The 27,789-nt window shown below is 39.9% G+C and overlaps 1 protein-coding gene across 1 annotated transcript in view; it reads left to right on the forward strand.

Annotated features, from left to right (window-relative positions):
• IL12RB2 (interleukin 12 receptor subunit beta 2) overlaps nucleotides 1-27,789 on the forward strand; it is a 143,370-nt gene that overhangs the window by 102,475 nt on the left and 13,106 nt on the right. Inside the window, exons 16-17 of the mRNA XM_042952075.1 lie at nucleotides 14,008-14,048; nucleotides 15,246-15,329. Of these exons, the coding sequence (XP_042808009.1) occupies nucleotides 14,008-14,048; nucleotides 15,246-15,329 (125 nt within the window). The remainder of the gene's footprint in view (nucleotides 1-14,007; nucleotides 14,049-15,245; nucleotides 15,330-27,789) is intronic.

Genomic DNA, 27,789 nt, shown 5'->3' on the forward strand with positions numbered 1-27,789 from the left:
AGGGAAATGTGTCAGCAAATTAATTGCTGTTATTAAAAGCGTTGATATTAGTTGAGAATAGTAAGGTCCATTAAGGCAATAGATGTCAGTGCATATTCAAGCATATTTGGTAACACTTAAAGAGTGTTTAAATATATCACCATAACTTTTCAACCTTTTCCCATTTACACAAAATAGAAAATGTGTCTCTTATGTTCAAGGTGTTACAAATAACCTTAATCTCAACAACAGCTTGTTAGGTAGTTTCCCCTTTTCACAGCTGATGAAACCATTTCAGAGGTGAAATGAGTTACCAAATTCACACCTCTTTAAGTGCTAATGCCAGGAGGTAACCTAGTCTTGTAACTCCACTCTGAGACTGTTGACATCAACTTTTAAATCCAAACTCTGCCTTCTGATAGAGGTCAGTCCATTATTAGTTAATTTCCAATCTTTAATAAGATTTAAATACTGTTGCATGTCAGGCAGGGTATGTAAACATGGCTGAATGTAATCTTATCAATTTCTGAGCAAATTTTAAATCAATTCCTTAACAGGGAAAACAAGAGTCGTATTTCAAGCATGTGGCAGCAAGCCTGGTGATTTTCATGTTTCTAAATCCAGCCTCACTCCTCAAAGTCACTTATTTTTCTGTCGTCTCAGCCCCTGCCACTTGCACCCCACCCGCTTCCACAAGCTCTTGTGGTTCCTACCAAGACAAAAGGCAAGGAGCTTTTGACTGTACGCTTTGTGCCCCTTTGAAAATAGCTCAAGTGCAGTTTGGAAGATCTCCATGCTTTTAACACACCCTTTCTCTACCAAGGACTGTTAATATTTGCATCTTTGAGGCATCTGCTACAGCTCCTTTTTACCTCTTTCTGGCCACTACAACAACAATAAGAGCGAAAACTTGGCATTTTACTGTGTGCTTGGTGCACTTTACATGTTGTATTTCATTTAATCCTCACATCAACTCTATGAGTAAGTTCATGTATTCCCTCTTTAAGGTGAGGAAAATGAAGTACAAAGAGACTAACTTACCTACTCTTACCACAGTCTGGGAAGTGGGGCAGGCCTATCCTTAGTAATTTTTTCCTATGTACAGATCCCCGGTTTCCTCAAACAGACCTTATGACCACCAAGTATTATTACATTAAGAATACTTATAGATAAGCTACACATAGGGGAACTGTGTAGCTATGAGTTTCTAAAGTTCACTTAATGCTCCTCAGAGAATTTTACCTATTAATATAACAAAAATAAAAACCTTTGGGGGGAAAAGGGAGAAACTTGTAAGTACTTTTAAGTTCCTTCTCTCCCTTTCTTCTTTCCTGGAATTTTGGTTAATATGGTAAAATTTTAAGGCCCATTTTTAAAGCACACAAATAAAGCTCAAAATGGCTATTCTTTTACCAAATCAGTTACTATTTTATAAGTGGTTATTTTCACTAATGTTTCCCTTCTCCTAAAAAGTTAAAATAGTCCTAAAAAATAGTCAGAAGTTCTTGCTACTTTCCATAGAAAAAATATTGGCTAAATAAACCGCAAAGGAGGAGGAAAGGAGACTTCTTGGCAGATTTGTTACTCAAATTACAGGCATAAGTTGTAAAGTGAAAAGTGGTAAGATACCACTGATTAGAAATGTAGCCTAAAATATCAGGTCTCTGTAGCAATGCTTGAGTCACATATTGTTCTCTGAAAAATATTCATACAACTTCACAGCTTTATCTTTAGCAAGTTCTGTAAAGAGTTTTCTAGCAGTAAATTCTGAAAACTATCCAAATATCTTGATTAAATGTCGAATATAGTTACCTAATGTTAATGAAACTGAGAATAAGAATATTATACATCCTTCCAGTCCTCACTTTTAGGATTCTAATACTCAATTCTCAACCACATTGCAACTTGTTGTTACTCATTTCTTAATAATCTCAATCCTCTATCGCTAACTGTTGCTAAATTAAAATAATAATTGCTAACAACTACTACAATTTGAGCATTGACTATGCTCTTGACATCTTGTGCTAAATTCCCTACATGCATTATTTCCTTTAATTCTCAGAACAACATTATGTAGTAATTAGTTTCACTACCTCTGCCTCCCTTTTACAGATAGGGACACTGAAGTTAAGTGTCTCTCCCAAGTTCACATTGCCTGAAATAGTCCAGGCAGTCTGATCGCACAGCCTGGGCACCCAACTATTATACTTGTGAGGGCCATGGCAGAGGGAACAAAGTGTTTCATCTTTATAGTGCTATCATCTAATAGTAAAACTATTATTATAATACTTCGGGGACACTAGATACAGGCACCACATAAATGTAAATAAAAGACTAATTTTTAGTGTACTCTAAATACATTATGCATTTTTAAAACAAAAGCAGTAAAGGTGGTACTTGTGAAGAAAAGGGCAAATCTGTGTCTGAGGATGCAATGCTAAGCATAAAATTGCAAGTCTACGCTCTTGCTAAAGTTAGAATATCTAAGCTAAAAATAGAAATATTATACTCTCTATTTTGCCACCTCAAACTCACTTTGAAGTTTGATCCTCTTAATTTTAAACATCCCTTCCTTTTATTTCCCTGCATTGTACTCTTAAAAACAAAAAGATTTATTGAGATATAATTCACAGGTCATACATAATTCACCTGTCTAAAGGGTACTATTCAGAGTTTTTTGGTATCCCCACAGAGTTGTGCAACCATTGCTGCTACCTAATTTTAGAACGTTTTTATCGTTCCAAAAAGAAACCAATACCAATTAACATTCACTTCCCATTCCCTCCACCCCCAGTCCTAGGCAACCACTTATCTACTTTCTGTCTCATTGATTTACCTATTCTGGATATCTCATATAAATGAGATGGTCTTTTGCGACTGGCATCTTTCACTTAGCATAATGTTTTCTACGTTCATTCATATTGTAGTATGTGTCAGTATTTTATTTCCTTTTATGGCTGAATAATATTCTATTATATAGATAGATGACATTTTAATTATCCATTTACCAGCTGATGGACATTTGAGCTACTTCTGTTTTTTTCCTCTGTTTTGCTGTTGTGAATATTTGTTTACAGGGCTTGTATGGACATGTTTCCATTTCCCATATATATATATGTGTATATATATATATATGTATATATATATGTATATGTATATATATGTATGTATATATATGTGTGTGTATATATATATATATATATATATATATATATATATATATGAATGGAATTGTTGGGTTATATGGTAACTCTATGTTTCATATTTTGAAGAGTTAAGCTGTTTTCCAAAGAGGCTACACCATGTTACAATCACACCAACACTTATGAAGGTTCTAATTTCTCCACATCCTCACTAATGCTTGTTTCATCTTTTTGAGAATGGCCATCCTAGTGAGTGAGAGTGAAGCTATATCTCATTGTAGCTTTGATTTATATTTCCCTAATGGCTAATGATGTGCTTTTCACATGCTGATTGGCCATTTTTGTATCTTCTTTGGAGAATGTCTATGTACATTTTAACTGGTGTATTTATCTTTTTATTATTGAATTGAAAGAATTCTTCATATAGTCTAGATTTCAAGTGCCTTATCAGTTATATGATTTGTAAATATTTTACCCCATTTTGTAGGCTGACTTTTCACTTTCCTGGTGGCAACCTCTACAGCATAAAAGCTTTTTATTTGATGTGGTCTTTTGTGAAGTTCAATGTATCTGTTTTTCTTTTGTCACTTATACTTTTGTTGTCATATCTAACATGGGTTTGTCTAACTCAAGATCACAAAGATTTCATCTATGCCTTCTTCTAAAAGTTTTAGATATTTTTTACAGTTTTAGCTTTACATTTAGGCCTATAATCCATTTTAAAATAATTTTTTGTTTCACATATACCCTTTCCTTTTAATTTAATTTTTTTTTTCAAATTTTTTAACGTTTATTTATTTTTGAGACAGAGAGAGACAGAGCATGAACAGGGGAGGGGCAGAGAGAGAGGGAGACACAGAATCTGAAACAGGCTCCAGGCTCTGAGCTGTCAGCACAGAGCCTGACGCGGGGCTCGAACTCACGGATCGCGAGATCGTGACCTGAGCCGAAGTCAGACGCTTAACCGACCAAGCCACCCAGGCGCCCCTCCTTTTAATTTAATTTTGAATATGTCAAACCAAAAAGAAGAACTTTAGGAGAAAAAAAAAGATACTGTTATTATTCATCTTATTTTTTAAAAAAAATTTAATGTTTATTTACTTTTGAGAGAGACAGAGAGAGAAACAGAGAATGAGTGGGGGAGGGGCAGGGAGAGAGGGCTACACAGAATCCAAAGCAGGCTGTAGGCTCTGAGCTGTCAGCACAGAGCCAGACACAGGGGTCAAACCCACCGACCGCAAGATCATGACCTGAGCCGAAGTCAGATGCTTAACCAACTGAGTCACCCAGGTACCCCATCTTATTTTTTTAAAAAACATTTTATTTTGGGCGTTATAATAAATAGCAAGTTTTTAGGTTTAATACATCCAATGAAGCTCCAAATGCATCTGTGAAAACCCCTTTGGAAATTGAAAATATAGTTCACACTTAATACTACCTATTCATTCTGATAACAAACATTTAATTCAACAATTATTTATTAAACACCCACTAGTGTGTCAAGCACTGTTCTGAGCCCTGAGGATTATGTGGTGAACAAAATAGGCAAGGCTTTCATTTTCATGGAGTTTACACACTGGAGGAAAGAAGCAAAGAGAAAACATGTAAACAGATACATCACTAAGGTTATTTGCAAAGTGATAAGTAATGTGAGAGTGTAATGTGAGGGAGGGACAACTTTTTTGGATTGCATGGTCAGAAAGCCTTCTGTGCTGAGGTCTGAATCATGAGAAGACACCAGCATTGCAATGATTTAGTAAAAAAAGGAGGAGGAGGAGGAGGAGGAGGAGGAGGAGGAGGAGGAGGAGGAGGGAGGAGGGAGGAAGAGGGGACTGAAAGCAAGAGACCAAGAGTTAGGAAAGAGCTTGTACGTTCCAAGACAAAAAAACAAGAGCAAAACCAAATATCTCTGAGTGTCTGTAGGCAAAAGAGCACAAGATTGGGATGGCAGACTGGAAGACAGATCTTGAAGTGAATACAAGGATAATTAAGACTGTGTATGCTTCCAGTTTCCTTTTTTTTTAAATTTTAATATATCTTTATTTTTGAGAGAGTGCAGGCAGGCGAGGGGCAGAGAGAGGGGGACAGAGGATCTGAAGCAGGTTCTGCACTGACAGGATGACAGTAATGAGCCTGATGTGGGGCTTGAACTCACAAACTGTGAGATCATGACCTGAGCTGAAGTCAGATGCTCAACTGATTGAGCCACCCAGCTGCACCAACCGCGCCCCCACCCAGTTTCCTTTTTAAAGAAGAATCCTCAGCTAACATGGTAATAAAATTTAAAATTTAGATGAGGAAAATATTCTGTAATCAAAATTAGCATTTCTTATTCTAAAGAGGCCAGATCAACACATTCTTGAAATTCTGACCCACTACCTGAGGCATTGGGAGGCATTCCTACTTGATCCAGTGGGAACTCAAACATCATTTTATTTTTTTACTAAGAGAAAGCCAGCCCCCCTCCCCATACTCCAACTATTGTTGGCTTCTGTGAAGTGGATTGGAGGAAACGACACCAAAGATTGTTGCAGAAGCTTTCTTCAATAGTGACATCAGATTATTTATCAGGAGTTACCGAAGGGCTGAGACAGAACATGTCCAGGTGTTATCCCTAAAACTGAAAAATCAGAAGAGATAATTAATTATAAGCACAATGCTCAACCATAATAAGCACTTAATAAATGGTAGCTATTATCTCAATAGCTTTGGCTGATCTTCAGTGATACTACTCTTGATTGCTGGCCAGAGTCTCTTAGGTTTCTGTTTCTCCCAAAGCAAACAAGTGATAAGGGTATGGGGAGATGAAGCCTCTGTCCTCCACAGTTAATGTTCACAGGTGGAGATTATGTGTAGACACTTTGGAGCAAATTTTGCATATGCAGAGATCACAGGTTAGGCAGAGATACAGGTGTGAGGGCTATGAGCCCTTACTGCCTACCACCACCACTGGGAGTTTCTTCCTTCCTCTAGTGCCAACTTTGTAAAAACTCTACAGAGCACTGTACTAGGTGCTTTAAATGTACTTTGTTATCATATAATCAACTTTGAGGTAGGATTATTATCTATACTAAATATGAGACCAACAAATGATAAAACTGGATTTGAATTCAATTCCACTCAGCTCCAAAAACTCATGTTCTTTCCATTATGCTACCAGTACTTCTCAAATTTTTCCAACTAAGTACCCATAATACCTAGAAGGATACCATTTTTGAGGGCAATGTAGAATTGTCCTCATTCTTCCATTCTCCTCTTATCAGTCATTACATTCCAGCAGTTCTTCCTATATCCGGCAAACATCTCCTCTTCTCCATCTCCATGGCCAGCACTCCAGTGCAGACTATCTACGAGTATCACTGTAATGGATGACCCTGACTTCATATTTCATCCTGGTCTGGATTACAGATCATATCATTCCTAGACTTGACAGTTCTTCCCCTATTACATACAAGATAAAGTCCAAAACCCTCAGCAAAGCACTGAAGGCCCTTAATAATCTGGTACTACCTTCTTTCCAGCCTCCCATCCCATGCACCCTAACCCTCAAACCCTATAAGACTAACTCACTCTACCCCATGCACATGCACATACTCCATATCCTTTCACATCCTGTTCCAAGAATTCTTGTGGCAAATTCCCTCTTATCTACCAGGTCTCCCCTTGAGTTCACTTCCTGTGAGAAGCCTCCTGACCCTTAAACATCATGTTCCCTTGTCCTACCATGTGCTCTAATATTAGCCATTTCTACCCCCATTTGCACTACTCACCATGCTGCATTATCATTGTCCAATTTACCTCTTCCAGAAGTTTGTAAATATCTGCTGTGGGGTTATTTTGTTTAGCTGTTATGCCCCCAGTGCTGTGCTTAGCACATAAATCTCTCTATTGAAGGAATGTGCCCCGTTTTCCCCCCACTAGATTATAAACTTTTATTTCTAGTGCCTAGCATACTTCTAGTTCCTAAATATCTGTTCAATGATACTTCATGCTTATTGAGCATTTACTATGTGCCTGGCATAATCTAAATAATATTTAATGTGGATTAACTCATTTAAAACTCTTAATAACTGTGTGAAGTCAATGTTATCATTAACCCATTTTACATAAGGAACCTGAGACACAGAAAGGTTCAATAACAAGCAGTGTGACCTTGAGCAAGTAAATGGCAAAACCACCATTCAAACAGAGTACAGTTGATCCTTGAACAACACAGATTTGAACTGTGCAGGTCTACTTGCATGTGGGCTTTTTTTTTTTTTTTTCATTAAATGCAGTATAAGATTTCTTTTTTAAAAAAATTTTTTTAACATTTATTTTATTCTTGAAAGACAGACAGAGAGAGAGAGAGAGCAGGGGAGAGGGAGAGAGGGAGAGAGGGAGACACAGAATCTGAAGCAGGCTCCAGGCTCTGAGCTGTCAGCACAGAGTCTGACGCGGGGCTCGAACCCACAAACTGTGAGATCGTGACCTGAGCCGAAGTCTGACACTCAACTGACTGAGCCACCCAGGTGCCCCTTCATTAAGTGCAGTATAGTATTATAAATGTATTTTCTCTTCTTTATTATTTTAATAACATTTTTCTTTTCTCTAGCTTACATTATTGTAAGAATGAAGTATAAAAGACGTATGCAAAATATGTGTTAATGGACTGTTATATTATTGGTAAGACTTCCTGTCAACAGCAGGCTACCAATAGTTAAGTTTGGGGGGAGTCAAAAATTATATGCAGATTTTTGACTATGTGGGGGTTGGTCCCTCTGACCCCTGAGTTCAAGGATCAACTGTAGTCTGGTTCCAATATCTGCACTCTGACGCTATGCCATGTTGCCTATATGTGTCTGCCCAGTGAGGGATGAATAAATAGAATCCTTTCCAGTTTCTACAGGAACAAAAGCCCAAGAGTCCTGAGCCTATTTAAGGAGGGATAAAGGAGCCTATACAAAGAGGTTCTTAATTTCTCATAGATTTCATTGCGAATGGTCAAAATAACTGTGAGAACTTCAGGTACGTTAGAGGTAGTATAAGAAACAGTGAGTTAGAGCCATCATGCCAGTTGTTGGCAGAGCCTTGTGCCTAAGGCTTTGTAAAGTTGACTCCCATGGTGGACTGCTGTGAGATTAAAGGCCCTCCTATCAAACCATCACCCCACTTCATAGCCTCGTGTGTGTGGCTCAGTTCTTAAGCTCTTTATCCTCGGTTTATCTATTAAACAGAGATATCATGGTTAGGATCTTTTAGGATTGTGGGGACTCAGTGAGTTAAGATATGTAAATCACTTAGAGCAGAGCATGCAATTAAGTACTTGAAGAAAGAAAAAGGAGGAGGAAAAAGTGTTTCCGCTTACGCTTACGGAGGGTCAGTAACGCCAAGTGGTCACGTCAGTGGTTTGTGAATAGCTGCCAGCACCTTTTCTAAATGAGTGAAAGAGGGAGAGAAAGGATCCAGACTTAAGCCAATTCTTTGCTACTTTACATCAAGTTTGGGAATTAAATGTTAGGAAAGAGAAGGCCACTGTAAACTTTTGCTTAAAGGGAAAGGTTGGGGACAAAACACAAGTAAATAATCACCTTAGGGATTCTCCATAGCTCATTAAGAAATGCCTGACCGTTTTTTTTTATACTTAGAGATACCTCTCTTTTGAGGAATTTAAGTGGCTTTTAAAATTAGACAGAGCTTGGGGGCTCTTGAGTGGCTCAATTGGTTAAGCGTCTGACTTCAGCTCAGGTCATGATCTTGCAGTTCATGAGTTTGATCCCCATGTTCGGCTCTATGCTGATAGCTTGGAACCTGGAGCCTGCTTTGGAATCTGTGACTCCCCCCACCCCTCGCCCGTCTCTCTCTCCCTCTTTCTCTCTCCCCCCACTCCCCCCCCCCCCGCCCCTTCCCGGCTAGTGCTCTGTCTCGCAAAAAATCAACGTTAAAAAAAAATTTTTAATGAAAAAAATTAAAATTAGACAGAAATTTTCTAGCTCAAGGGGATACTGAATTCTGTTAATCCTTTTATGGCTATGTTTCCTCCTTTTCCTCAATCACCTTTTTACTTCCTTTCCTCTGCAGCTACAAATTTCCCTCACAAACTGCTTTTTCAGATACATTTCCACTAGCGAGCTCCCTGAGTTCTTTTTTGTTTATTTTGAAAGGAAATGGTTAAAAATGAAAGTAGAAGAAAACAGAGGAATACTCAGTCCCCTTGGCTGCCTGCCAGGAAAAATGCCAAATGTCAGAGGCCTTGATGAAAGCGACCCAGCCACAAGCACGAGGGATTGGCCCACCACAAGATTATCCTCCAGGGGAATTTATACCACAGCCTAAAAATTGGACGGCCTTGGGAACTTTCTCCTAATAAGGTCCTACAACTGGACCTGATAGTAAAATATTAAGCTTAAGCTCTCAAATCACTAAACAAGAGCCTGGGATCTCAGGTTACATGCAAAGGGTTTAGATATATGAATATTTTAATCTGTCTGGGAAGCCGTATAACACATTGGGGAAGCACAGGCCCTGGTGCCAGAAAGACCTTGGTTTGGATTCTGGCCCACCACTTGTCACCTTGGTGATTTTGCACAAATGGCTTATTCTCACCCAACTAGTATGTCTTAATTTTTAATATTAAGAATAATACAAGATCCACCTCAGAGGGTTGTAGTGAGGATTAAATTAAAAGTCCTAACACTTTTAAGTACCCTGCTCAGCAAATGTTAATTACCACGACTACTAGTTTTGCTAGCCCTCAACATTGACAGGTGGAAACCAATACCTCATACTATAGCTTCTAGGACCATGCCACTCTTAGGTTGTTTTCATTATGTCTGCACCAGTAAGTAATCCCCGAGGATTTGAGTGGTTCTAATAACTCAACCTTGAGTTTCTAGGGCAAAGGAAACCTAAAAGGGAGTAACTTGAATCAAAGACAAGTGATAGACTTCTTAATAACAGGACCTATTTGAACACCTAATACATTATTTTACCTAATCATCACAATAGCCTCTATGGGAGAATCACTAGAATTCATAAATAAAGACACAGAAGCTCTCAGAGGTTTACCTACCTAGTCAGTGGAAGAATTGGGATTTATCCCAGAATTATCAAATACCAAACCTTCTCTTTCATCTCTGCTATAAAGTCTTGGAGCTGAAAGCTTCAAGACTTAGCAATGTATTCTAGAAAAGCTCAATATTTTTACTCAACTGAAGTGTGACAAAAAATCAAAAAGTAGTTCCTCTCTGCAGTCCCTTACCCACCTCAAGATCAGAATCTTCCTTAATGGTATGCTTCTTATAGACACATGCTTGATTAGAAGAAATTCTGAGCAAGACCCATTTTAATCATTTTAGAAAGATACCAAAAGACAGGGCCAATACCCTGAAGCTGTTTGTCTATCTACATTTGGTAATGAATGCCTACCAACAGGACAGAGCTTGCAGGGAAGGCTGAGAGAGCACCCAAGTGTAGAAATGGTGTGCCTCAAATAGAATAGCCCTGTGGCAGAATGTATTTTTTTTAAGATGAACACAACAATGTCTCGTCCCACGTGATCTTCTGCAATGTTATCTTGCAACACCCCAATAATGAGGTGGAGTTCAACACACTTACCCTTGAGTCTGGGCTGGTCTTAATGATTTGCTTGACTGATCAAATGTGTTGCAAGTGACAAGACATATTGGGTCTTCCAAGGTTGTGTCATTAGAAGCATCTCAGCTTTGGCTTGGGTCTCTTGAACCACTCATCCTTGAAATACTCTCTCTGAGAAGCCCAGGCCATATAGGTAAGTCCTGTGTGGGGACTCCAGGTGACAGCCCCAGCAGAGCTCCCAGTTAACAGCCAGCATCAGCTGTCAGCCTTGTGAGTCAGGCGTCTTGAATATCCCACCTAGTCAACTCTACAGATTACTGCAGCCTCAGCCAGAACCAGCTCCATAATTTGTAGGACTCAGTGCAAAATGACAATCCTGAGCTTCCTGTTCAAAAAATATTAAGAGATTCAAGACAGCAACAGCATTGAACCAAGTGTGAGGCCCTTCTAAACATGGGGCCCTGTGTGACTGCACAGGTCACGTGCTGTATGAAGCCTGCCCTGGCCATGTAGTAGACACTGATTGCATCCAGTTAAGAGGCCCCAAGTGAGAACTTCCCAACTGAGCTTAGTCAACCCGTATAGCTTTGAAACACAATGGGACATTGTTATTCTAATTCACTGTGTCTTGGGTGGTTTGTTATGCTGCAAAAGAAAATTAGAACATTCCCACAAAAGACCTGTAGGTAGCCCTACCAGAAAAAATGCTAAAGGCAGCAAGGCTACCAAAGCACCCTCTGCTCAAATACATACAGGAGGATGATTTTACATACTAAAACACAAAAAAATCTCAGATCCAGGAGTAAGGCTTCTCTGGGGTCAGAGAGACTTTTCTCATTGGGCAGATCCTGGGAGAAGGCAGGCAAATAGCTTAAAAGAAGAGGCATTACCATTAAAAATAAAAGTCACACAAAATATGAATGAAATTATACTCTGCTATTAGATTTATTGGAAAAATGGAAGAAAATTAAAAGCGAGGAAGCCAAAACATTTTGGTTATCTCTAAGGTATCAGGGAGAATGAGAAGTTTTCCTGGAGATGCATAACTAACTTTATTTTCTAAAAAAGTTAAAAAGCTGGATTCTGCAAACTATAGCTTAGTTCCCTCATTCTGGGCTAGATTCTGGAATAACATGTTAAAGGAATACTTCGTGAATTACTAAAAGACGAAGAATTGATCACTAAAATCCCATACCAATTCATTAGGAACAAATCATGGTAGACACAGGGCTTGACACACAGTAGGTAGTCAAGAAATACTTGTTCTATGAACTAATTTTCTTTCTTTTTTGATGAAGTTATCACACATTTTGTAAAGAATTCAAGACACGTAGCAACGCATTTCATGAATTCATTGATGGAAAAAAAGAGAAATGTGGGCCAAAGGATAGTGGCATTAGGAGATTACAACTGACTCAACAATCAATAACAAATGCTTTATAAAAGTCAGAAGAAATAGACCACCTGGCGTGTGTAGTGTAGGGGAATTAAAGCATGGATTTTGATGTCATTGCTCTGCCATTTGCTTGTGGTAAGACCTTGGGCAAATTACATAACCTCTCTTATTCTCCCTCTCCTCGCCTGAGTCATAACCCATGTGGGATAGGCATGAAGCAGTTAAACAGAAAACTCGGGTCAGTTGGCTATGTTCCACCCCCAGAGAACCAGGGCAGGTGGTTCCTCTGCCAAGGAGACAATTACAGTGTGAGGCGGGAAACAACCAAAGAGGAAAAGATTTTTGAGTAAGAGGAAAGTCTTCTGGGCAGTACTTGGCTCAGAAGACTGCCCTTTTATTTCAACAGACTGTAGATACAGAGATCCCTAACAGCCTGTCCTTCACCATAGGTCTGAGAAGAGTCACTGACAGTCTAGAGCCTTTGCAGGGATTTTGACGTGGGGGGAAGGGCACCTGGTATTTGTGTGTCTGTTCTATAACTATTAGGTACAGAAACAAAACATAAGGATAATATAAAATCAGCAACAGAAATACATAATTCAGGGAAACACCATGCTTGAAAGACCCAACTTAGAGCAGTATCGGAGACAGAGTGAGGGCTCTGTGCAGATCAGCATTAAAAGAGAAAAGCAAACAATCCAGGGATAGTCTAGGAGGCCTGACAAAAGGACTGGGCCTCACGTCCAAAGCTCTCCAGTGCAGACTTTTTATGTTATCTCCAAATACAGTTATATATTTGGTTGTCCTGGAGATACACTTACAGAATAGAAAGAAGGTCATGTTCATGATGCAACTTTAAACTTACTAAACCACACCCCCTATGATGTGTTGTCAATTGATACTTTTAATAATATCAATAAATTTAGTAAGACAATCTCATCATTATTTTGTGCATGACAAAAATAGATTGCTTTTATCATGTTAACAAAAGCGTTACTAAAAACCACGTAATGTAAGTAAGTGTGATCACAATTTTAACAACCTTATTTTAGCATTTTTTAAAAAACATACTAGGATTCTCAAAATCCATACATGGCCTGTGCTTCTTTCAGTCTCTGCAAGAAGGTAGAGGAAAACCAGGTTCAGAATCATGAGTGTGAAACTAGATGATTCAGGCAGGATAGCATGGACACCACTCCCTGGCTGAATTTCTGTAGAATCAGAGATTTGTCTTGCAATGTTGGCCTTAGCTTTATGAGTAACCATTTGTATTGTTGAAGGTGCTTTGTCTGTGAATACTAGTTTTTACTCTTTAAAAAGAGAAAGATGTTGAACTTCATGATCTCTAATATATTTTCCTTATTTAACATTTCAATGCAGCTATTAATATCTGAGTCGAGAAGTGATCCTATCCAAAACATTTGGAGCCAGAAGTTTTCAGAATTCAGAATTTTTCAGTTTTAAGAAAGATAGTATGTGCATGGAAAGTATATTGTTAGTCTAGTGGGTTATACAGCAGAACTGTAATCATAATCAAACATTAGTTCTGCAGTAAAATGTATGAATATTCATAGTAAGTGGGAAATAAAGGCTATAAATAGCTATATAACATGTGAGCTCAGTTCAGGTTTGCCACTAAATGAATTCAGGTCAGGTTAGGTCCTGCCAGGAATGAGTTACAAAACAAACAAAACAAAACAAAACAAAACACCAACTTTCAGCTTTTAGAACTTTTCAAAAGATTTCTGAGTTATGCAGTCAGTACCACCCTAAAGGTATATCTTCATAGCAAATGGAATTTATGCATATCTAAGTATGTTTCAATAATATTTACCAAACTGTACATTGTTCATGTAGAATGTGCCTTGTCTTTGCTTTTTTATCACTGATCTTTTTTTTTTTTCCCTTACAAAGTCCCAGGGTAAAAGAAATCCTTCAAAAAAGGAAGAAGGAAGGTAACTGGCAATTACAAAACTAGTTTTTCATTTATACGGATAACACGTTATTTTTAAATATCAAAACATCAGTAATTTCTTGGTATATATATTTAAATCTGAAATTGAAGCATTTGCTTTTTGAGATGTATCTAAAGAATTATACACTGCATTAAAATCTCAATTCAGACAAAGGTACATGTTTACAAAATGTTTTGATCCTATCCCTCCCCTGTTTAAAAAGTCTTCCAAGGTTTGTTAGCTTTGTTGTAAATTTCCATTTCTATTTCTCAGGTTTCCTGACAAGTTGGCAGTTTTCTTATGTTTGTTAGACCTTTGTACTCCCCCCTTCCCCTGCAGAGTCTGTTTTTGTCTGAGGGGGTCCTTTTAGAATGCTGGGTGGGGAAAGGGAGGGTGGGTGGTGGGTGGAGGAGGTTGTACAGAAAGTGTATAGCTTGGTGGTCAGGGAATGGAAGAAAAGGGGATTAGGAGATGTGATGGGGAAAGATGCAGGAAGGTGTCAAGTCCAATTCCTGTCCTTGCCCTGGAGCCTAACCACCTTCCTTTCCTTAGTTCTGCCTTTCCCTCAATACTTCTTCCCTTTTATCTTCTAGAATCAGCTCCATTTTCTCACAGCCTGACTCTACCACACTTCTAGGATAATTTATTTTAAATGGGATTTTTCCCCCTAGGGATAAGCATGCTACCTGGAGAGAGGAAAGTCTGAAGTGTAGAGAATGCCTACTCCTGGACCTTGGTCCTTCCCACATGGCAGAGCATCCTTCCCACATGGAAGAGCATATAGGACAGTGAGGACATACCTCAACCAAGTGCAGAGATACCCATCTTGTCATTTTACTCTGGTGTTGTAATCCTGCAATTGTGAATATTCATCATACTCAAGAACTAGAATTCGTCATCTATCTCCCAGTAGACCAGAGGAGATTCTGCTAAGAAAATCCCTGTGGGTTTCTCCAGTCTCTGTCTTTGCTAGTCTACATGGAAAAAGAGCATGAGCTTTGAAGTCAGACTAAGACACCTTGGAGTAGATATTTAGCCTCCTTGATCCTCAGTGTATTTCCTGTTTAAAGTGTGGACTTTAAATACCTACTGCCTGCAAATTGGTATGTGGTAGAGGTAAAGAATGTAGCACGCCTAATGTAGTGGTGATGTGTACTAAATGCTTAATAAATACAATTTCCCTTTTTCTCCTTATAGGAACTTGTGGCCCCAGCAAACTGACGGAGACGTTAGAGAAGATAGACAAAGGATGGAAGTTGATATGGGCTCCTGGAATTTCAGGTCTGCTTAGCAAGAGCTGAAGAGAAAGTTGACTGGTACATGTTTTTTTAGATATGAACCGTGTTGGAAGGGGAGAAAGGGACAATTTACTAGAATCTAATTATTTTCCCCAGTTTATCTGATACTTTAGTCATATCCTTTGCCTCTGTCTCATTGCTATTCTCTTCATGACTCTTCTGACAGAAACATGCCATAGCAATAAAGTATCATCTGTGTGGTGTTTCCTGAAAGCAGTGGGGAGAATGAGGTCAATGGTTAGTGACCAGGTTAGAATCAGATAGACTTCTTTACAGTCTCAGCTTTGCCATTTTTTGGTGTGGCGTGGGGAAATCTCAGTCTCCATTTCATCAGCAGCAAAATGGTATAAGCTTACCTAACTCAAAGGTTCATTAATTTGCTTGTAAGTATTTTTTTCTGAGCACTCATCATGTGCTAGGTACTGTATTAGATATTGAGGATAGACAGTTAACAAAACAATCCCATTCTTACAGACTTTGGATTCTAAGGGGAGACACAGAGGATATACCAAGAACGTAAATACGTCAGATGGTGACTAGTCAGATGGTGGCTATGAAGAAAAAAAAAAAGCCAGATAAAAGGACTGGGGGTAAGGGAGCAGGTTACCCTTTTATATAGAGTGGTCTGAAAAGCCTCTGTAAGAAAGTACCCTTTGAATAAAATCTAAAGAAAGTGAGAAAATGAAGTGTGTTCTAGGCCATTGTGAGATTTAATGAGATAATGCTGATAAACTTAGCATATTATCTGGAATACACTGGGCACTATATCAATATTAGTTGCTTATGTTATTAAAGAAGGTATTTCATTATAGTGAAGGCTACAGGTAGCTGAAAACCTTTCTAGTTCACCCTAACACACTCCTGAGGGACCCTTAACCATTATGAAAGACAGGGGTGATGGCTCAGAGGACTTCATACACACACATTTTATTGCTGGCAATAAAATGCCAATTGTGTGAACAAAAGTATTTCTGTAGAAGTGGGATATTTTAAGCTAGCAGAAAAGAGAGTGGGGTAAGAGACACTCTATAGGGTAGTCTTCAGATTCATATTCTCTGTAACAAATATTCCCAACTCTGAAGTTTGCAGGTGTGCACACATATTTCACCTCATCAACAACAATAATGGCAATGATGACATTAATTATGCCATTTATAGGTTTGTAAAAGCTCTTCTTTCAAAGACCTCAAGTGTTTTATGTACGTGACCTAATTCACCCTCACAGCTTCCCCAAAGACAGGTCTAGTCCCATTTAATAGATGAGGAAACTGAACTATAAAGAAGCTAAGTCACCTCTTCAAGGTCAAATAATTACCCAGACAACTCTGATCTAGATCCCAGACTTAATTTTCAGGTTAGGTCCCTTTTTGTTTGACTCTTCATCTTTCTAGATGTCAGAGACCATAAGGTGGGTGCAATGGAAGGAAGCCATGATGTCAGGATGTCAAAGTGCCCACCCTTTGCTCATCACATAGTTAGTGATCAGTAAATGTTGTTTTGTTTTTTTTTTTAAACTCTTTAAGAAGGGGCTTCTTTAGTGCTACCAAAATATTAACTATCTAGCATACCTCTCAAAGTTTGGTTGATGGAGAGAGCCCTAGTTTAGAAATACCCATATACGTAAATACTGACATTTGGCTTTCCTCTGTGAAAGTCAACAGGAACATAACAAGGGCTCTCATTTTTTGTTGATCATCTTCTCTGGGGTAGGCCTTTTACATATGTTATGTGTTATGTAATCCTCACAACAAAATTTTGCAGGAAAAATAATTGACCGTATTTACAAATTAGGAAACAAAGTATCCCAAAAGTTAAATAATTTATCTAGTGTCACATAGCTTATATATGACAAAGCTGGGATCAAACCCACATCTCTCTGACATCTAAGTCTTGATATCTTCTATAAGGCCAGACTGCCAATTCATAATGCCTCACTCAAATTACCTGCAGTCTGATGATCCAGTGTGAGTCATTTATGACCCATTTCTCCCTTTACATGAAATACTAGCAAAAGAATAAAATCAGCAGGTAAAATTTGAACAGTACAATTTTGCTGTTTTTAAAAATTCCTCTTAAAAGTTTAGCAGGTTGGTATATGCAGCTTAAATTTGGAATTTTGAAAGTTCTGTCTGGATGTTAATTATCTAGTCCATTCCTTTGCTCATCAGCAAGACCAATTGGTAGTTTTCTAAACATTTCAGTGCACTTCTTTTTCCTGTGTCAAAGATAGTCTGGTTCACAGGCAAGCACCTCTGGAGATATGAGGAAGGAATGAAATCTTGGTTTCAGTGACATCAAGACCTTCTCAGGTGCCAGAGGCAAGATCTTGTAGATATATGCTATTGACTTGGGAAAGAATTTCACTTATAATTTAATCATCTGAATCATTCATACTGGTAAAGTGATGACATAAGCAGATAAATTATGTATATGTAATCTCTTATGCAACCATCAAAAAAGATATACAAAGAAGTATACTCAAAAACACTACAGATAAATAAAAGTGAAATTCTTCAAAACATTCAGGTAACTCATACGAAGGCATTAAAAAGAAAACAGAAATGAGACAGAATAAAAAGGATATAAAAATAAAATGGCAAACTTAAGCCTTCATATCAATAATTAAATGTAAATGGTCTAAGTACATTACTTAAATGACAGAAATTGGCAGAGTGGATTAAAAAACGTAATCCAGGGACGCCTGGGTGGCTCAGTTGGTTGGGCGTACAACTTTCACTCAGGTCATTATCTCGCAGTTCTTGAGGTTGAGCCCCACATCGGGCTCTGTGCTGACAGCTCAGGGCCTGGAGCCTACTTTGGATTCTGTCTCCCTCTCTCTCTGCCCCTCCGCCACTCATGCTCTATCTCTCTCTGTCTCTCAAAAATAAATAAACGTTAAAAAAAAATTTTTTTTAAAGGTAATCCAAATATGTTGTCTGTAAGAAACTCACTTCAGATATGATATAGGCAGGCTGAAAGTAAAAGGGTTGAAAAGATATGTCATATAAACATTAATCAAAGGAAAGCATGATTGGTCATATTAATATCAGAAAAAGTAGACTCCAGTAAGAAGAAAACTAGCAAAGACAGAGAGGGACAATATATAATGATAAAAGGAACACTATAGCCAAAAGATGTAACTATTTTATTTTATTTTATTTTTTAAGACATAGTAATTTTAAATACATATGCACCAAACAACAGAGCTACAAAATATGTGAAGCAAACCTGAAAAACTGAAAGGAGAAATAAACTCACAATTAAGGTTGGAGGATTCAATATACTTCTCTCGGTAATTGATAGGATACCTAAACAAAGAACTCAGTAACACAGCAACATCAGCAAATAGGATTTCATCAACATGTATAGAATATTCCACACCATGACAGCAGAATACAGACGCTTCTTAAGTGCCAGTGGATCACCTACCAAAATAGACTATATCCTATGATGCTTGCCATAAAACAAACCTCCACAAAATTAAAAGAATTGAAATCATACAGAGTGTGTTCTCCAGCCACAATGAAATCAACTTAGAATAACAGAAAGACTACAGAAAAATCTCCAAGCACTGGGGAAACAAAACCTATCAGATTATCCCTAGGTTAAAAAGGAAGTCTCAAGAGAAATGAAAAATTGCACTGAACTAAATGAAAATGCAATATATCAGAATTTGTGGGACATAGCTAAAGCAGTTCTTTGAATGCTCTGAATGTTCCTTTAGCAAAACACAAAACTTTCTGTTTTAAAACCATTCCTTCTAGGGGTGCCTGGATGGCTCAGTCAGTTAGGTGTCTTGACTCTTGGTTTCAGTTCAGGTTTCTTACAGTTTCATGAGTTCAAGCCCTGCATGGGCTCTGTGCTGACAGCATGGAGCCTGCTTGAGAGTCTCCCTCTTTCTTAGCCCCTCCCCTGCTGGCACTCTCTCTGTCTCTCTCAAAATAAATAAGCTTAACAAAAAAAAATTCCTCCTATATCTTTTTCTTTAGATTTGAGTGGACAATATCTTATTTTTTATGCCAAAATCTGGTTTAGTGCTCAGTAAAAGTTGCTTGAGCAAATGAATGACTGGATAGAATAAGCTATTTAGCAGAATGGAATTGAGGCCAAACCAATTTCTGCATGGGATCAATCAGAAAGTGTATATGCATGGTAGGTGGGGCCTTACACATTGGGAGCTGCTGCACAGACACGGTTCTGAGCAGCTGCCTAGTTTGTCTACCAGGAGAGCCTCCTTGGATTTATAGTTGCCAAAAGTGGCATTTGCCTATGAACAACAAAAGTAGAGAAAATTCAGCATACCCAATTCCATATCTCTGCCCTCAGTAGAAGTAATTTCTTTAGTTAATTAAATCAGATTTGGCCTTCTCCTTATCATTCTACCTCAACTATCCAACTTTTCTCGCCTTTTCCTTCATGCCTCTGTGAATAGAAGGACCATAAAGGTCATCTAGTCCAGCTTTCCTTTCAATAACTGAATATCCTGTAGTCAGTACAGGGGTGAGCTGCCAGTTTTTCTCACAATTGACTCAACTCAACTCTCTGAAAAGAACATCAGTGAGAATCCAAATGTAAGGCATAAACTCAGTAATTGAGGAAATGACCTAAGAGAGAGTCTGTGAACCTTCCCCTTTCAAAACAAGTGTTTCTACTAAACACATAAAGGCAGACTTATTCTGGAAAACTAGTTAAAGTCAAAAGATGGGAAAATGTTCCAAAAGTTTGAGTATGCTAAAATCACTCAATGGTCTTACATGTTATGAGGCTGGTTCTATTCCTAAGGAACTAAAAGTATGATAAAATCCCTAATTATACACAGGCTTGATGATATATTTCCAGGATTCTGTAGATGTGTTTAAATCTTATCCACCCCCCCCCCCACAATTGATAATGTGAATTAGTTGACATATCCTATATGCTGTGTAGTTACACTTCTCAATGGGAAAGAGTAAATGGCATTCTAGTTTTTATATATGTCTCTTGTGAGTTTGGTAAGCTAGTCTCAGCATTTGATCTTACCATGGTGAACTTGTAATTCAATTTATGAGCCTTTAAAGGGGAGAATCCTTCCTGGAAATCTAGTGACTCTAACTAATTAATGCCACCATTCTAGTAAACTCTCTAGATGGTCAACTAGCTTGCTTGGCCAAGTCACATCTGACTTTACTCCAGGCCTTTCCTTTCAGATGACAAGGCCCTAACAAAAGATCACACTGCCTATACTTGACTTCTGCTAGAGAGAAGGGACTCAGTATTTATGTGTTGCTTTCTTGGACTTTACTTGGTGCCTTTAGAAATGCTGGAACTTGTCTTCTTTTCCTTTTCTTCTCCTTGATCTTTGTTGTATCCCTTGGGGCTATGATGAGAAACTTCAAGTTGGTTTAGTTAAGCCAATGTTAAAAACCTAAAATGGCAAAGTAAAATCAGACAAAATAACCAGATAGTAGCAACAATGTTCTTTTTTCTTTTTCTTTTTCTTTTTTTAATGTTTTTTTTTTTTTTTTGAAGGAGAGAGAGACAGAGCATGAGCGGGGGAGGGGCAGAGAGAGAGGGAGACACAGAATCCGAAGCAGGCTCCAGGCTCTGAGCTGTTAGCCCAGAGTCCAACGTGGGGCTTGAACCCACGAACCGTGAGATCTTGACCTGAGCGGAAGTCGGAGGTCTAACTGACTGAGCCACCCAGGCGCCCCAACAATGTTCTTTTTTCTCTTGTGATAATTAAAAAGAAAGAGAAGTACAGCAGTCATCACCCCCATTGAAAACCTCACCAGAGGGGCAATCCCAGGAAATCCCTAGGAGCCTCCAAGGATGTATAGCTGTAAGTCAGCAGCAGTTACCCTCCGACTGTAAAGCCAGCGGGGCTGAGGGCTGACTGTCTGTGTCCTCGAAGGCCTCATTCAAGGTGCATAAGACTGGTTTTTAATAGTATGTGCAGTCTGTCAGGATACTGAACTAAGAAGGGTAAGACCGGTGGGACTTGTTTGTCAAGGTCCTAAAATGGGAATTTTCCTGGTTATACACACAACAATGAATATGAGCAACATTAATAGTGGCACGAGTGATGAAGTCAAAAGCTTGAGTCTTGGTCTGCTGTAATTATTAGACAACGTATCCCCAAAGTAGGCTAACAGGGTTCACATTTCTAACTTAGAAACAGTCTACATCTCACCTTAGCTTTAAGATGTGTATTTGGCTCAAGTTACATTTTGCTGAAGCTCATTTTGCACTAATTGCAGAGTGTTTATACCTTGAGAAGGTTGTGGGTAAGTTTATAGAAAATGTGGATTCCGGAGCTAATATGTTCCAAACAGCTGCTTCGAGGTGATGATTGAAAACTTCAGGTCCCTTAAATAGACGAGTGTTTTCTACATTTGAATTTTCTCCCCCCCCCCAACTTTTAATTCCTGTTGAGATGCTGAGATAGTCTGAATTTGGAATACTCAACAGCACATCTGCGAGACTAAGTGTAGGCCTTTGAGCATTTGTAACTGCAGCTCCTAGAATAATAACTGTCACAAGATGACCACCAAGGCTTGACAGACTAAGCATCTTCCCCAGTTCTCTTCCCCTGTTATTCCATGAGACACCTTCACTTTATTCACCCTGGCTCAAAGACAGGGGCTAATTTTCCTCAGCTTCGTCTTTTCCTACCCTCCTGTTGATTTTGCTTTGGAGCCATTTTGTATCTGTCCCTGCCTCTTCATACCTTCTCCTAGCATGCTTTACCTTTCCTGTGAATCCTTGCAAGAGCCTCCAAACTAAAGGAGACATCGACTGTTAACAGTTGTTATCTCTGGGCTAGAGATCAAGAGGCACTTTTATGTTCTTAGTTATACATTTATATAGTTTTTGACACTCTTGACTGGCACAAACTGCTTTTGCAATCCTAAAATTATTTTTTTCATTAAAAAAGGATGTAGGGAAGTGACATGGTACTCAGAGAGGCCTCTTAGATGTGATGTTACAGGAGTGGGATAGGAACATTTGAGAACAAACATATTTCTATAAGTTTTTCTCATGTAACATAACCCGGAACCAAACTCCAGTTCCTGTAGTAGCTAAAGCAGTGCAACCATCTTCTATAAATAGTAAGAAACACTCAGTCTGGATTCTTATACAATATCATCTGACAGACAAGATGGAAAAGGCATGTTAGTCAGGAACTGAGAGAAAGAGAGGGGAGGGAAGGAATGAGGAAAAGAAAGTCCTAAACAGCTTATAATATAAATTAGTTCTTAAAGGGACTCCTCAGTGTTAGACCCATGTAATAGGAATGGGTTTTTTGTTTTGTTTTGTTTTGTTTTCTGAGAATTATTGCTTAGACTCACTGGTTTATGATTCCTGAGGAGAGCCAGCTTGCTCTTCTGACCTACCTCCCCTTTCACTATCATGGGTGCTATTTATAGAGCTCCCTGTCCCGGGAGTGAGCTGCCTGTCCCAGGGGTCCAGCCCCAAGCAGGCCCTGTGTACTCTGTGACACGTTCTCCTGAGGGTACACAATTTCCAAGACTAGCCAACAGCTGCTACTAATTTTTACTAAGAAAGGCTAACATAGCAAGGGAGAAGACAACACGAGAGACTCCTGGGTAAAATGGTCTTCTGGCTTCCTCACTTCTGGTTGGATCCAGGCTGGACATGTAGTGCATCAGCTTCTCATGAGCCCAAAGCCTAAAGGCTGTGGGGGGGGTGGGGTGGGGTGGGGGCCTGTGTGTTAGTCTTCTCTTGGTTCATCTTCCCTGCAATTAGTTCTTATGGGGACTCTGGAATTAGGCCACAGGCTTGTGTTTGCTGAGGTATGGAGAGGGTTCTGGAAGCCTTTACCAAGCATGCCTTCACTAATGAGCACCTGTCTCAGTAAGAATACATGAATTATAGGTACAGTGAGCAGGAAACTAAGAAAACAAGACACAGTCAACAAATGTCTGGTGAATGACTAGAAAAACATGGTAGTCAAAAGCACAGGCTCTGAGGCGGACTCCCTGGGATTCAAGTCCCACTTACTTAGCTGTGTGACCTTTGCAGAGTTGAAGCTCTGTGGGGAAGAATGCCTAGTTTCTAGTCCAGACTCTGTTTAATAACTGAATGTGCTGGGTCAAGTCATTTCACTTCTCCGGGCCTCAGTTCTGTCATCCATAAAGTGGGATAATTATACCTGCCTTGTCTACCTTACAGGGTTGTCAGTGGGATCAAATGAGATAATGTCATAAAAGCCCTTTGTAAATTAAAATATACTATACAAACGTAAGCTATTATTACATTTAATTCTAGTGACTAGTAAATAATAAAGTGGTGGAACCAACAATCCCATTGTCACCAACTTGAATCTTACAGAGCAATTTCCCAATTCCACCCACTCTACCTGCTAGGCATTTCCACCTACCTACCTCCTCCCATGACTTTAGTCAAAGACAAGAGAAAGAGAGTACCATAATAATTCCCCTAATTAACTTTCTCAATCAGAGCCCTATAAAAACATATCCAAAAGAAAAAGGGAATGCATCTCAGAGTGTGTACTGTTTCTTTTAGGTAACCTCTCTAATCCCCCAGAGATTTTAGTTCTGTTTCTTTGTTTCAGTGCTCCAAGTCTGAAGTTATTTTCACACTGCTCTTTGGGGGCACATCAGCAAGCTAGGCTTTGGGTCTTCTGATTGCCATAGTTGGCTAGTGAGCACACACAGGTTGTTTTCCCCTCACTTTCTACCATCTGAACATTCAGGTGTTAAAGTAGATGACCCATTGATCCTTTCCAGTCCTGAATTATAGACCTAATTCATTGGGTTCTCTGACTCCTTCACCCGCTCCAGACAACTGTCTTCAAACTTTTTGGTATTGGGCATATGTGATTTATGCCGGAGTGAGATTAAGAGCAAAGGAAAAATTCGCAAACAGAGCTATCACAGGAACTACTTGCCAAGCTTCTTTTCAAATCTTCTTCCCATCCCCTCTTACGGCTCATCTCTGGAGTGGGTCAAAAAGCCCTTTTTAAAGAGATAGAAGCCAGAATGGGAGGTTGGAGTGGATATAGAGTGAGAAACCGGATCAGTTCCTCAGCCCCCATTATATTTTCTGCAGTTTAGGCAAGTGAATTAACTCTGGTCTCAGTTTCTTCATCTTTAAAATGGGGCTAACCCCTTATTTACTTGCCTTAATTACGTATTTACTGCCTTATTGACAGGCCTATTGTTAGGAATAAAAGAAACTGCTTAACGTCAAAGCACTTTGTCGTTATTGTTTACAATACAACAGAGATTGATTCTGGAATCTGAGGGCATAACAGGGCACTTAGATCCAGGCAGACTGTAAACCAAAAATAGCATCACAATTGCACAGAGCCTAGAATAAAGCATTACTAGCTGCCTACCCATCCTTCCCTTCTCCACAGCAAATTCTTCCCAGGACCTTTGTGTTGAGTTAGTTGTCAAATGTTCCCATTCTCAGATGATTCAGGCTCACTTTCTTTAAAATGTCTCTGATGTCTAACACATAACCACCACTGTGGTTTAGAAAGCTCTAAGCAGAGCCGTGGAATTTGGAACTGCTTCCCGCAGCTAAGCTCCATAGGTGCAAGACACAACTGTCAGCCGCTTCTCATTGCAGATCAACTTGATCCAATTGCACTGACAGTGATGGGCCGAATATAGGCCAGCAGCAGGGGCTCACATTGGCTAGGGTAAGCCTGCTCACAGATGTGAGGAGGACTAGCTAGGACAAGTCACGTCACCACTTAGCCTAATTACCCTTAATGGGTTTAGAGCTGTCTACCTGGAGGAAGGGAGTAACTTGCAAGGTTCTGTGGACATGTTTTTCTCTTCCCACTCCAGTCTCTTCCCTGGGTGATCTCACCCAATTCTCATCCTTTTCCAATGACTTCTTCTGTCTTCAACTGAGATATTTTACCTGAGGACTAAGCTACCGTCTATTGGCTGGTCGTGTCACTTGGATGTCCCACTTGTACCTCACACTCAACAGGCTGCAGGTTGATGTCCTCGCCCACGCATCCACAAACCAGCTTCTCCTGTCCTGGTGCTTCCCCTCCAATGAGCCCCATCCTAGGGAATGGGGCTTTGCCCACCCAACTGTCCAAACAAAAGGATGGCCCTGACTTCTCCCTTTCACAGTCAATCTCTGATCAGCCTTAGCAGTCCTACTTCCTAAATATCTCTGGAATTCATCTCCTTCTCTTCATCCCTGCTGCCACTCGCCTAATTCAGGCTGTGATTATCTTTTGCGTCATGTATTGCAAGAGCCTCCCAACTGGTTTTTCTTACTTCCATTCCTGTCCCCGCTCTGATCCATATTCCACAACAGGGATGCTCTGAAGACTGCAAGTCTGATCATGCCACCTGTTCCCTTGCTTAAATGTATAAAGAGCTTCCCAGTGCTCAGAGAAGAAAACTCAAGCTCCTTGACACAGTCTTCCAGGCCCTGTGTGATCTGGCCCACTTCACATCTCCAGCCTTAACCTCTTACCACGCCCTCCCTTTCATCCCATGTTCTGTTCCAGTGGCTCTTAACCCGGGCTGCACATTAAAGCTACCTTCTTTAAAACATACTCAAGCTTGTAAATCATCCCCAAGGCTGGGCTCTATCCAAGACCAATTAAGTCAGAACCTCTGGCAGTGGAGCCCTACTCGGCTGCACCTCATTCCTGCAGAGCATCATGCCCTCGCTCATCCTTCATCCTTTGCACGTGCTCTTGGCTTTGTGTGGCAACTTTCCTTCAACCTTGCTTCCCTTCCTGCCACCTGGCTGACTCATTCATCCTTCAAGCCTCACCTGGGGCATCGCGATGTCCTCCAAGAAGCCCTCTCCAAGCCTGGTGCTTTGAGTGACATGTTGTCTTCCATGTGCTTCCAGATAGATCACCCTGTACGTTCCCTCTGGCAGTAGCACCTGTCACACTGTATCATTCTCACTGGAACACTCCAACTTTGAGCTCTCTGAGAGTGGAGACTGGACCTGCTTTTTCTCACCCTGTATCCCCAGCATCTGGCACAGTATCTGGCACATACTATGTGCCCAGAGCATTTGTGGAAATAATTAGTTCATTTTATAAAGTCATCCCGCTTATTCCAGACTTGCCCATCCCTCATAGCAGGAGGGTCAACAGCCATATCCATTTCTGAGTTCCTTTATTTAGTCACTTATAAATTCTTCTAGCAAATATTTGACAATCTGGTATGTGATTGGCATTAGTCATCCTGAAATACATTGGACTTCTGCAAACGAAAAATTCCCCAATCTGGGGCCTGAGACCTATCTGCGGAGAGGCTAGGAAAGAGTCTCACGATTTCAGATTGCCTAGGTCACAGAACCACAGCCGGGAGACATAGGCAACTTCCTCTGTGCTCACTCTATCCCTCTTCCATACAGGGAAACAGGCCAGGAATTACTCATGATTGTTTCCAAGGATTGCCTCTCTGGATTCCTGAGAACTTGAACAAGAAAGGCTAAAAAATTGAAAGGGTTATAGTAAACCATGAACTGATGATCCCAAAGGATAGAAACTGATTTCTTAAGCATCGTGTAAGTGAAAACACAGGTGAACATCACTCCAGCCCATGCTGCCCTGGGGGCCTCATCCCCTGCCTCTAACAGCTTTAGAGGCCCACCTGTGGACCCCAGACAGTCACAGCCTGAAGCCCATGGGTTGGTGTGCAAGGTTCCCTTGGAGCCTGGAAAGTGCTCAGCTTTTCTTCAGCCCACACCAGGCTGGTTCTGTCCAGTCAGAATTCTGTATCACCACCAAGAAGACCTGGCAAGGTCCTAACTTCACCTCATATAAATGAACCAAGGAGAGTAAAACTAACCAAATAGGAGTGAAAGGGGAGGAGGAGAAGAAAGGGAGGGAGGCAGAGACCAAGAAGAAACTTTTTTTGTAATAGTGATAGAAATGAGACAGGCTACCACTGAGCACTTTTAATGTGCCAGGCTTTGTGCTCACTTCATCCTCACAAAAATGCTCAAATTCAGGTCACTGGTGTAACTACAACCCTATCTTCCTAGCCACAAAATGCAGAGAGTCAAATGGAGAAGCTCATGGGGTTGGGGATTTGGGAATTTGCTTTAGTGGAAGTGGGTAAAAGAGGTTTGGAAGATGTATATATAGGCTTTGAAGAGTACAGAGTGGTTCCAAGTAGGAGATGCTTGGGCATGATGATGAAGGCCAGAATATGGTTCTGCTGGTTTCTGAGTGGTACTGAGGGGCGATGAGAAGGAATCAGGTATAATCCAAGTAGATGATAAAGTCACCAAAGATGGCAGTGGGGGAGAGAGTAGAAAGGTAGGAGCTTCATTCTTCCCATTTACAAATAGATACTGAGCTGAGCTGTGCTGTGTGTCAGGCAAGGCTTAGACTCTGTGGATACAATCATGAACAGGACAGCTAGGGCCTTATGTCATGGAGCTCATGTCCCTGTAGGAGCGACAAACAACATAATCAA

This window comes from Panthera leo, chromosome C1 (assembly GCF_018350215.1).
Source record: "Panthera leo isolate Ple1 chromosome C1, P.leo_Ple1_pat1.1, whole genome shotgun sequence".
Lineage (NCBI taxonomy): Eukaryota > Metazoa > Chordata > Mammalia > Carnivora > Felidae > Panthera > Panthera leo.